The sequence below is a fragment of the Propithecus coquereli genome, unplaced genomic scaffold, assembly GCF_000956105.1.
Source record: "Propithecus coquereli isolate 6110/MARCELLA unplaced genomic scaffold, Pcoq_1.0 Scaffold6, whole genome shotgun sequence".
NCBI classification, from domain to species: Eukaryota; Metazoa; Chordata; class Mammalia; order Primates; family Indriidae; genus Propithecus; species Propithecus coquereli.
Genome location: NW_012151951.1, coordinates 14,143,750 through 14,155,845, shown reverse-complemented (window position 1 = coordinate 14,155,845; position 12,096 = coordinate 14,143,750). Strand labels below are relative to the sequence as shown.

Sequence of the window (12,096 nt, the reverse complement as noted above, 5' to 3'; positions counted from 1 at the left end):
TTTATAGTAGAGATGGGATCTCACTCTTGCTCAGGCTGGTCTCAAACTCCTGAGCTCAAGCGATCCTCCTGTCTCAGCCCCCCAGAGTGCTAGGATTACAGGTGTGAGCCACCGTGCCCAGCCTCTTTGCTTTTTTTTAGCCTGGTATATTATTGTCCAATCTCTAATTTTCTTAAGATTTAATAAACTTTTTATTTTAGAATAGTGTCAAATTTACAGAAAAATTGCAAGAATATTACAAGAAATTCCTCTATACCATGCACCCAATTTCCCTTATTTTTAACATTATATGCAGTCCATATTTTATTCAGATTTCCTTAATTTTTACCTAATGTCCTTTTTCTATGATCACACCAAGAGTACCATATTACATGTGTCACTTCTCTTTAGCCTTCTCTCAGACTTTCTTTGTTTTTGATGACCTTGACAGTTTCAAGGAATAGTGGTCAGGTATTTTGTTGAACGTGCTTCCATTTTAGTTTGTTGTTTTTCTCATGGTTGAATATAGTTTATGGGTTTGAGGAAGGAAGACCACAGAGGCAAAGTGGTCTTCCACTCATCACGTCATATCAAAGATGATGCCATCAACATGACTTATCTGATGATGTTGACCTTGATCACCTGGCCAAGCTAGTGTTTGTCACGTTTCTGCACTGTAAGATTACTCTTGCTTCTCCCCAACCCATTCTACACTGTACTGTTTAGAAGGAGGTCACTAGTTCAATTGCACACTTAAAGATTGGGCAGTTCTGTTCTGTCTCATTGAGTAGGAGCATCCACATACGTTATTCGGAATTCTTCTGTACAGAATATTTGTCCATTATCCCCCATATCTTTGTTTATTCAAACATTTATTTACATTGGTGTGAACTCATGGATATTTATTATGTACTTTGGGTTAGAATTCAACAGTACATTATTTTGTTGTTCAAATTGTTCCAGCTTTGGCCATTGAGAGCTCTTTCAGTTGCCTCCTGTGTTCCTTTATTTTTTTGCTTCTTTTGAGCATTCCTTACTTTCCAGCACAAGATGCTTTAGGCTCATCTTGTATATTCCTTGTCCCATCCCTAGAGTCAGCCATCTGCCCAAGGGGCCCTGGTTTCTTTTATTGGAGAATGGTATTAGAAACCAAGATATAGGCACCAGCTTTGTTTGTTACTATTGGAATGTCTTTGTTTCTAGGCCCTCTCAGAAGACAGAGCTCAGAAATAAAATGTCTATACTACCTAAAGTGATCTACAGATTCAATGAAATTCCTATTAAAATACCAATATCATTTTTCACAGATTCAGAAAAAATAATTATATGCTTCATATGGAAACAGAGAAGACCCCATATGGCCAAAGCAATTTTAAGCAAAAAGACCAAATTGGGAGGCATCAATCTAACAGACTTCAAGCTATACTACAAAGCTATAGTAACCAAAAGAGCATGGTACTGGCACAAGAACAGAGACATAGACCATTGGAACAAGACTGAGAACTCAGATATAAAACCATCCTCATATTTTCTTCTGATCTTCAACAGAGCAGACAAAAATATACACTGGGGAAAACAATCCCTCTTCCATATATGGTGCTGGAAAAATTGAATAGCCACATGCAGAAGAAGGAAACTAAATCCATACCTCTCACCTCTTACAAAAATCAACTCATGATGGATAACAGACTTAAACCTAAGACATGAAACCATAAGAATTCTAGAAGAAAATGTTTTATAGACATTGGCCTAGGCAAAGAATGTATGAAGAAGACCCCAAAAACAATCACAGCAGCAACAGAAATAAATAAATGGGACCCGATCAAATTAAAAAGCTTCTGCACAGCCAAGGAAACTATCATTAAAGTGAATAGTCAACTTACAGGATGGGAGAAAATATTTTCAAGCTACACATCCGATAGAGGGCTGATAACTAGAATGTAGAACTTAGGAAAATCACCAAAAAAAATCAAACAACTCCATTAAAAAGTGGGGAAAGGACATGAACAGAAACTTTTCAAAAGAAGACAGAATAATGACCAACAGACATATAAAAAATTGTTCAACATCTCTAATCATCAGGTAAATTCAAATCAAAACCACAATGAGATATCGTTTAACTCCAGTGAGAATGGCTTTTATCAGAAAATTCCAAAACAACAAATGTTGGCATGGATGTGGAGAGATAGGAACACTCATACACTGCTGGTAGGACTGCAAATTAGTACAACTTCTATGGAAAATAATATGGAGATACCTCAAAGAACTAAAAATAGAACTACCATTTGATCCAGCAATCCCACTACTGGGCATTTACCCAAAGGAAAAAAAGTCATTCTATAATAAAGACATTTGCACTCAAATGTTTATTGCGGCACAATTCACAATTGCAAAGATGTGGAAATAACCCAAGTGCCCATCAATACATGAGTGGATTAATAAAATGTGGTATATGTATACTATGGAGTACTACTCAGTCATAAAAAACAATGGTGAACTAGCACCTCTTGTATTATCCTGTGTGGAACTACAGTCCATTCTTCTAAGTGAAGTGTCACAAGAATGGAAAAACAAGCACCACATGTACTCACCATCAAATTGGTACTAACTGATCAACATTTATGTGCACTCATGGAAATAATATTCACCAGGTGTCAGGCAGGTGGGAGAGGGATGTAGGGGATGGGTAAATTCACAACTAATGGGTACAGAGCGCAGTGTCTGGGGCATGGGCACACTTGTAGCTCTGGCTTGTGTGGTACAAAGGCAATATATGTAACCAAAATATTTGTACCCCCATAATATTCTGAAATTTAAAAAGAAAAAAAGGAAAATAAATATATGTGTGACACTATTAAATATTTTCTATTATAAAAATTAAGGTTTTTTAGTATTTTCCAGAGATATATAAAAAGGTTCTTATTTGGGATTTTATTTATTTACATCTCTCTCTATTTCTTGGTTGGCTTTGACAAAGATTTGTCTTTTGGCTTTTCCAAAGTTTTTCCAAAGATTCAACTTGGGTTCTGTTCATCTTTATTTTAAATGATATCTCACTTCCTTATTTCTTGTCTCTTTTGGTTTACTCTGCCACTTTGTTACCAATCACCAGGGTTTTATTGATGACGGTGGGGTGCAGTGCAGCCTGGCCATGCATTTTTAAAAATTTGACATGTGTTTTAAAGTGTGAGAGTGTTGGCAATCCCTGGTGTATAACCCCTGTTCTCAAACCTAGCTGATCACAGGGTTGCCTGTGAGGCTTTTGGAAAACATATTCTCCAGGACAACATAGTGATTATGACTCAGGTGATCTGGATCGTGGCTTGAGAATCCATGTTTTTAGAAAAGCTTGGCAGGTGCTTCTGACTATCAACAAGGTTTGGAAATCCCCAAATTTGAATTCCCATCTAACACTACGTGCTAAAAGTATACGTGACCTGTAAGGCTGTAGCAATTTCTAAATTAGAAGTTTAGAATGTCTAGGTGGTTTGGGGGAAATGTGGAGGTGGCTAGCAGTCCAGAAAGAAAAGAAAGCATTAGTGAAGAGCAAGAGCTGAAAGAAAGGAAGGTCAGCTCCTAAAAATAAAATAGTCTTATCAAAACATCTGGTGCAAGAAAGTGGCAAGAGATAGAGAGTTAAAAATAGGCCACAGCCTAAGGCCATGTTAGGAACAGACTTCACCCGCAAGAGTTATGAGAAGCCATGGAAGGGGTATAAGCAGGGACAGAAATATGGTTTTGCTTTAGAAGGACTGATTTAGTTACAGGGGAGGAAAGTAAATGGAGAGAAAGCAGAACTGTCTTCATCAAGTCTGAGGACAGCCTTCATCCTTCAGGTGACTGCTACATCCAAGACATACATGATGGTGGCTTGGACTATGAGACAGTTGGGGAGGAAAAGATTGTTAGACATAGGAAAAAGATACATAGGGGTAGAAGTAACAGAAATTAGTTATTGGATGTCAGGTGTATATGAAAAGGAAGAGTTAAATGTAATGGCCCCAATTTGTTACTCATAAGTATTCTCGGAGCTATACATTTTGGATATAACATATTTATCTACAACTCTTCAGGCATTTTCTGAAATATTCAGGTAAAAATATAAATGTTTACATTTTATTCAAAATTGTCAGAGAGTTTAAATAATATTGATAATAATACATAAATAAATATTCAAACTCAAAATAAGTAAAAAATTACTAGGAATAGGTTCATTTCATAGAATGTCACATTTCTTGTCATTTCAGCTTTGGTCTACTCTAAACTTATCCATCTCTCTCTGTCACTGGAACACCTCCACGAAGTCCTCATTCCCCAAAACACCAGTGAGTCCGTTAAAGCCACCATCAGAGACTGAGCTGAGAATAAAGGCAATCGTGGAGAAACTAGACCAGCAGATCCCACCCAGACCTTTCACCCACGAGAACACCACCACCAGCGCCGTACACAGCACAGCCAGCATCCTCAACCCTCAACACACCTACTGCAGGGGGGACCAGCTGCACATCCTGCTGGAGGTGAGGGACCACTTGGGATGCAGGAAGCAATATGGCGGGGATTTCCTGAGGGCCAGGATGTCCTCCCCAACCCTGAAGGCAGGCGCTGCGGGTAAGGTGACCGACTTCAACAATGGCACCTACCTTGTCAGCTTCACTCTGTTCTGGGAGGGCCGAGTCTTCCTGTCTCTCCTGCTCATCCACCCCAGTGAGGGGGTGTCGGCTCTCTGGAGGGCAAGGAACCAAGGCTATGATAAAGTTATTTTCAAAGGTAAATTTGTTAATGTGACCTCCTATGTCTTCACTGAATGTGGCCTGACCCTAAATTCAAGTGCTGAACTCTGTAAATACCTGGACGATAGAGACCAAGAAGCCTTCTACTGTGTGAAGCCTCAACACTTGCCCTGTGAGGCCCTGACCCACATGACCACCAGGAATCGAGAAATTTCTTATCTTACTGTCCAGGAAAAAGGCCTTTTTCACAGGTAAGTGTATTTTTCAATACACTGAGAGGTTCCCCCAGGTAGAGTTACATTGCCCATCTCAATACTGAGCATGACCCTCTCAGATGCCTCCTCTACTCAGACATGTGGTGTCTTCATGGGGCCTCCTGTTCATGACTCTATGCCAAACTTTGCATTTTCACTGAAATGTTCAATAAAAGAGGGCTGCACAAGGTGGAACTCTGTAATACAGATGCCTGATCTTCCCCAGGGTGACTGGTATTGTCAGACTCAGTCGTGCCTTCTACTATAGACCTACAGGTTTTATAAAATACGTTCCGTGGAAAACTATTCTGCTATGTGTTCATAGCTGTTCCACTCAGAAAAGATTCTTTGATAACTGTATGATAACATCCATGCTCCTTCACCTGCTGTATCATAGTCTGTTGATTCTCCCTCTTAAATATCGTTTGCATTCATCCATTTATCCCCATGCCCAGTGCTGTTGTCCAAGTTCAGACCACCATCCTCTCATCTGGATAACCTATAACAGCTTCCCAACTGGTCTCCCTCCCAGCAATCACCTCCCCTCTAATCTATTCTCCACACTGCAGCCTGAGTAAATCTTTCAAAAAAGCCAACACCCACTGGTCATCTCCAGTTGATCTCATGATCAGATATTCCTCAGAGTGGAGGAGTCCTGCTCCCCAAGTTGTGACCTAGTAATTACTGTAAGCCCCTGGATGAACAGGCCTCCACAAACCAGGGTGTAAGCATGTTTCTTGGATCAATCACGGCTGCATAAACACCATGTCTTTCTCCCCCGCTCACAAACAGATGCTCACTTCCTGATTTCTCTGTTCTCCACCGAGCTGGAAAACACTTCATTGATTAGAATGAATCATCAGGGTTTCTTCAAAGGCCACTCTGAGGATTTGCAAAGGGTAACTATCTGCCACCACAAATCCCAGAACTGTGTGCCAAGCTCTAAGGCACCTATCAGTTTCAGAGTCTTTTGCTCATTCGCTAACTTTCTGTAAGCCTCGGGGGGCCCAGTCCATTTCCTTCTTCCTTTGCATTCTGCCAATATCCATATTTTTCCCCCTGAGGATTTATTTTCCCTAAGCTTGATGACAGAACAGAATACTAGGTCCTCAGCAATCCCTTTCTTAACAGTTTTCAAAGTCAAGCTTAGAGGTTTTGTTTGTTTTTTTTCCCTTAAGCTTTCAAAAAATATGCTAGGAGGACATAAGAGTAGACAGCAAACATGGAAAAATAACAGGCATTCCAAAATCTCACCTCGTTATCTAAGTTTGGGCTCTTAATCTATAATCTCTGAGTCTTTTCTGAGTAAGTAAAAGCACAGTTGGGTTTCTGTTCCTTTCCTCTTACCTCTAATGGTACAGCTTCCCAAATCTCTTCCTACCCATCAACCATACTTAGCCTAAATCCCAGTAAGGATGAAAACATGCTGATTCTTTCCCTTCTCGGAATTGGAACTGAAGAGATATCCATAGTAGAGAATCAGGTATCACTTATACCTGTTGTGCCTGGCATCTGGGTCCCCATTCTCCCTTGTAACCCCTTTCTGCCTTCCTCCACTTACATACACATGCACATGGGTTTGAGACAAAGAATGAGTCAAAGGGAGGGGAAGAGCTTTCAAGCAGGAAGAGTTGGGTGGTCTTTCATCAACGGGAGAAAAGAAATGCAGTGTATGTGTATTCATACATCAGAATGAACACTACTTTCGGCCAGCCACTTTGATAGATATTAAGGACACAGCAGCGGGCCAGGCAAATGCATTCCCTTCCTTCACAAAGTGTACAATCTTCAGAAAGCAAGTTTGTGGGAAAAATTGAAGGTAACCATAGCAGGAAATGTGGACAAAGAGGGAAGCAGAGGCCCTGTGATAAGAGGTCTGCATGCCACACTAAGGAGCCTGGACTCCTTAGATAAGTGACAAGAAGATGATTAAATGTTTTAAACAGTAATGCACTTGCAGTTGCAATTAGAAAGGATGCTCTGGCAGTTGTGTTGAAGAATTCAGGTGGGATGAAACTGAGACAGGCTGGCCATGGCCAACTAGAGACTCATAGTAATCCAAGAAAAATATTCTATAAACTTGAATAGGTGATGTGGAAGCAGAAGGAGAGAAGAGAACTTGCAAATTATAAAACATTTTTAATCTAAAATTTCAGGACACATTGATTGCATGTGGCAAATGAGGAGAGCTGCTGATTTCAGGTGCTCTCAGCAGGGTAGAAAGTCTTCCAAAATCCTAATTCACTTAAAATGCTTAATATATATCTAAAATTTACAAAAATAATAACTTTCAGTTATATACAATTAAAAATTATCCTTTAGTCGCAAGCAGGTTATTCATGTTACCTGTGTTATGTGGACAGTAGGCTAATTTATTATCCTATTTTTTGAAGGTCCAAAGTGGGAGCTGAAATGATGAAAGACCTAAAACACATTGATGTCTCCCGATGTAACAGTAAGTCTGCTCTGTCCTGTGGTAGGTGCTGCTTGGTATGTGTCTTATGCAGAGGAAATCTTACCAGCATTAACCCTAGCAACTTTGGTTTTCCTGGAATGCAATTCCTAGCAGGTGTCTATGGTGTCAATCACATTGGACTTTAAAGAGAGAAATTCACTCAAGGAAATTGTTTCAAACTCTCTTTATAACAGATTTCATCTTGATTTATCCAAGAGGAGAAATACATAGGAGTAGCCTACATTCATACTTAAACCTGGGAGTTCATTTCCCTAGGGTCTGAGGCATGGTGTGAATGTCTTTGATGGATACCCATAGCTTCAGAGTGGGAACATTTTGGTTTTGGTTTCCCAATTCTCTGTTGGCATAACCTCCCAACTTTATTTGATGCACTTACCAATTTTATGTGGTTTCCATCTTATTAAATGTTTTATTGACAAACCCAAAACTACATTACTTATGAAAGAGTTTTTATACTACTTTAGCTTTAAAATGCCTTCCTATAAAGTCCATCTTAGTTTACCAATAATGTGCATTATGAGATCTACTCTAACTTATAATGATTTATTGCCACTATTAATTCATTTATTCAGCAAACATTTGTTGAGAGTCTAATAGATGTGAGGCATGATGGGCAAATGGAGAAAAATAAATGCTCAGTAAGCATGCAATGTGAAAGACATTCCACCTACCAACTCCATGAAGACAGTAAAAAGGCAAAAGGCTTATGTACAGTTAGTATTTGACTGTGCCCTGAGGGATATCTGTAGTCAGAGAATGAGAAAGAGAAATCCCATAAAGATCATGGGTAGTGTTGCCAGACTCAAGGAAACAATAATACAGAGAATCAGTTAAATTTGAGTAACTTCTAATTGCCTTTGTTGTATACAATAAGGGGAAATATTGCAGGGGACATACTTACACTAAAAAATTATTCCTTATTAGAAGTAATTCAAATTTAATATGATGTCCTGTTAACTGATAACTCTTTTTACCTGATAACTCTTTTTACCTGATGACCTTTGCAATGGCACGGCAAAACATTTGGGGCACAGCTACTGTGGTACCTGGGAAGGCAGACCATATACCAACAGAGCCTGTAATGCTAGGGGAACTTGCTGGAACATCTCAGAAGATTGGTCTGTATTAGATGCTGCATGTTGCTTTTAGCAAAGTCTTACTTAAAAAATAAAAACATTAAGTCAAGCCAGGTATTTTACACTGTTTAAAGTTTTTTTTTAATGTGCACATATTATTATATTTTATGCCATTTTTTAAACCTGGAAAAATTAAGATTATTCCTTCATTAATGGAACAAAGGTAAGTGATCTGATACAAGGACACCAACTAGCAGGTCACTAATATCATTCAGGTTAGAATGGTAACACCCAAGTCAGCACAGAATCAGTGGGGATGGCAAAGAAAGGACAGAACATCAAGACGTAGCTAATGACCCAACGTGGGAGAAAATGAATAGCAAGGAGGCAAGACGACTCAGTATCTCTCACAGGAATGAGCAGAAGTGCCTAAAAAAAAGCTGATGATCCCTGAAAAGTACTAGGAAGGGACAGAAGTAGGAATAGGAAATGGGATTTAGAGGAAGGGAGAAAGTGATCAAGAAGGGGCAGGACCAAGAAGGAAGGCTGGATGTTTAACTTGTGCCAATAAAACCACTTACCACAAGTGTCTCTGTTATCAGAGAGTGAAAAGATGACAGCGAAATGCCAAGTTGGAATGAAGACTCCTGTCCCTGGTGGCTATACTTTAAAAGGAAGGTGGATAACAACATTTTGCAACCAGATTCAGTTAGACACAATTAAGATAAATGACTGTTTGAAAGGAAAACTCATTTACCTCCTGGGAGACTCTACACTGCGTCAGTGGATCTACTACTTACCCAAAGTTGTAAAAAGTATGTAGTTATTTTTATGTTATTTTAGAAATTCAGCTGATACTTTTAATGAGGTTTGTATTCTCTCTTTTGAGCTGTCTTTGACTTCACTTACCTTTCTGAATTTGAGCCTTTTAATTTAAAATATATTTTATTCTGTTTCATACGAAATGTTCCTCTTTAAAAATTCCAATAAAAGTTTTACATTTGATTGACATGTCACATATGAACTGGTAATCTACCCTAAAGGGTAAGCATGCTCCAGTCAGAAATAATCCAGGTGGGTAATCTAGGTGGGTGAGTATTTTAAATGATAGGATATTCTTTTTTAAAATATTAATCATTACCTTCTAGTTAAAAGATCTATTTATTTTTTGCCAGCACTAAAATTTTTTGATCTTCATGAAACCGGAATGTTTAAGAAACATGTGCTTCTGGATGCAGAAAGACACACTCAGATTCAGTGGAAAAAACACAGCTATCCTTTTGTCACTTTTCAACTCTACTCTCTGATAGATGACGATTATATGCCTCGGGAAATTGACCGGCTACCAGGTGACAAAAACACAGCCATTGTCATCACCTTTGGCCAGCACTTCAGACCCTTCCCCATTGACATCTTCCTTCGTAGGGCCCTCAGTGTCCGAAAGGCTATTGAACGACTATTCCTAAGAAGCCCGGCTACAAAAGTGATCATTAAGACAGAAAACATCAGGGAGATGCACTTAGACACAGAGAGGTTTGGAGACTTCCATGGTTATATTCAATATCTCATCATGAAGGACATTTTCAAAGATCTCAACGTGGGTGTCATTGATGCCTGGGACATGACTATTGCATATGGCACCAATACGATCCACCCACCTGATCATGTGATTGGAAGTCAAATTAATATGTTCTTAAACTACATTTGCTAAAGCGTGAATACTATACAAAATCACTGGGAATGGATCTCTGCAAATAATCCCACATACATTTTCAAGTAAGTTTTATTCATTTTTAGAAACTAAGAGAATCAAATTTAAAAGAGTCTGTGTTGGCAGTGAGGACACTTAAGGACAATGAAAACTAACATGGGGGTGCAAAGCCAAGAGAATCAGACATGAAGAATGATCATACCATGTCTGGAAGTTGTCTATCTGTGATAACGAATATTTTTATTTTTCAGGCAAGTTTGGGTCACGATTTCTGTTGCTTGTGGCAGAAAGCATCCTACCTGATACTTTAGTAGGGAAAAAGAAAGTAAATATATCACCATTGTGTTCTAAAACAGGGGTCACCTAACTTTTTCTGTAAAGGGCTAGATAGTAAATATTTTAGGCTTTGCAGGCCATACGGTCTGTTGCAACTGCTCAATTCTGCCATTATAGTACAAAAGCTGCCATAGACAACATGTAAACAAATGAGTATGGTAATGTTTTAATACAACTTATTTATGAATAAACTGATATTTGAAATTCGTAAGTTTTGTATGTCAGGAAATATTCTTTTTCTCATTTCCCTCCAACTTTTTAAAAATGCAAAAACCACTCTTAGATCACGGGCCCTAAACACGACAGACTATATTTGGCCTCTAGGCCATAGTCTTCCTATGTCTGATTTAAAACAAAAAATTTAGCAGGGGCTGGGCACCGTGGCTCACACCTATAATCCTAGCACTTTGGGAGGCTAAGGCAGAAGGATCGCTTGAGCCCAGGAATTTAAGACCAGCCTAAGCAAGAGTGAGATCCTGTCTCTACTAAAAATAGAAAAATTAGCCAGGCTTGGTGGTGCGTACCTATAGTCCCAGCTAATAAGGAGGCTGAGGCAGGAGGATCGCTTGAGACCAGAAGTTTGAGGTTGTTGTGAGCTATGATGATGCCATTTTACTCTAGCCACGGCACCAGGGCAAGACCCTGTCTCAAAAAAAAAAAAAGAAAAGAAAAGAAAAAAAAATTCCTTGGAGGTTGAAGGGAAAACTAGTAATAAACTGGAAATGGAAGAAAACTCCCATAACTTGAGAAAAATTTTATGCCATAAAACTACAACAAATATCACTTACTGAATGCAACATCACAGACATTTCCAAATAATGCCAGAAGCCAAACATGAATGTGTATCATTGCTTCTATTCAGCAAGGAACTGGCAGTACATGTCAGAATGGAACAGAAGGAACTGTTCCTGGTTATTTGATCATTTTCTTAGAAAAAAACTAAGAAACTAAATATAAATTTAGAAGGTGGCCTAACATAAGCTCAATATACAAAAATTAATAGCTTTCCTCACAGTAGAAATAGATTAGACAACACAATTAAAATGGCATGGTATCTCTGCATCTAGATCATGCACATCTTTCATTATATTTAATCCTAGAAATTTGCTAGTTTTTGATCTATTGTAAATGTATTTCTTAAATATTTATTACTGTAAATATTTTTCAAAACATACAATATGTTTAGAAATGTGCACAAAACTTTAAAATATAGCTCAGTGAACTATCAAAAGCAGATACCTGAGTAACCCAATGGTTAGAAGTAAATGTATCAAAAGATGTATAAGATCTCTATAGATACACACATACACACATACACACACGCACACTCACACATACACACAATCTGGTCAGATTTTGATTGGAATTGTGTTGAGTCTATAGGGCTATTTAATCTTTTTGTTTGTGGATTGCGTGTGTGTGTGTGTGTAATTTGGCAATATGATTCTAAAATTTCTAAGAAAATGCAAAGGGCCAAAATAATCAAGAAACTTCTGAAAAAGAAGAAGGTTGAAGAATATATTTTTTCAAAAAT

General features: G+C 38.5%; 1 protein-coding gene across 2 annotated transcripts in view; it reads left to right on the top strand.

Annotated features, from left to right (window-relative positions):
• The window catches only part of NXPE1 (neurexophilin and PC-esterase domain family, member 1), a 54,184-nt gene extending 43,747 nt beyond the window's left edge, over positions 1-10,437 (top strand). The window contains exons 3-7 of one of the 2 annotated variants that reach the window (XM_012659186.1): positions 739-743; positions 4,227-4,960; positions 7,357-7,418; positions 9,118-9,330; positions 9,691-10,437. In XM_012659186.1, coding sequence (XP_012514640.1) covers positions 739-743; positions 4,227-4,960; positions 7,357-7,418; positions 9,118-9,330; positions 9,691-10,226 — 1,550 coding nt within the window. In that variant the 3' untranslated portion in view covers positions 10,227-10,437. The remainder of the gene's footprint in view (positions 1-738; positions 744-4,226; positions 4,961-7,356; positions 7,419-9,117; positions 9,331-9,690) is intronic. The other variant, XM_012659185.1, reaches the window with a different exon arrangement.
• Positions 10,438-12,096: the final 1,659 nt, after the last annotated feature.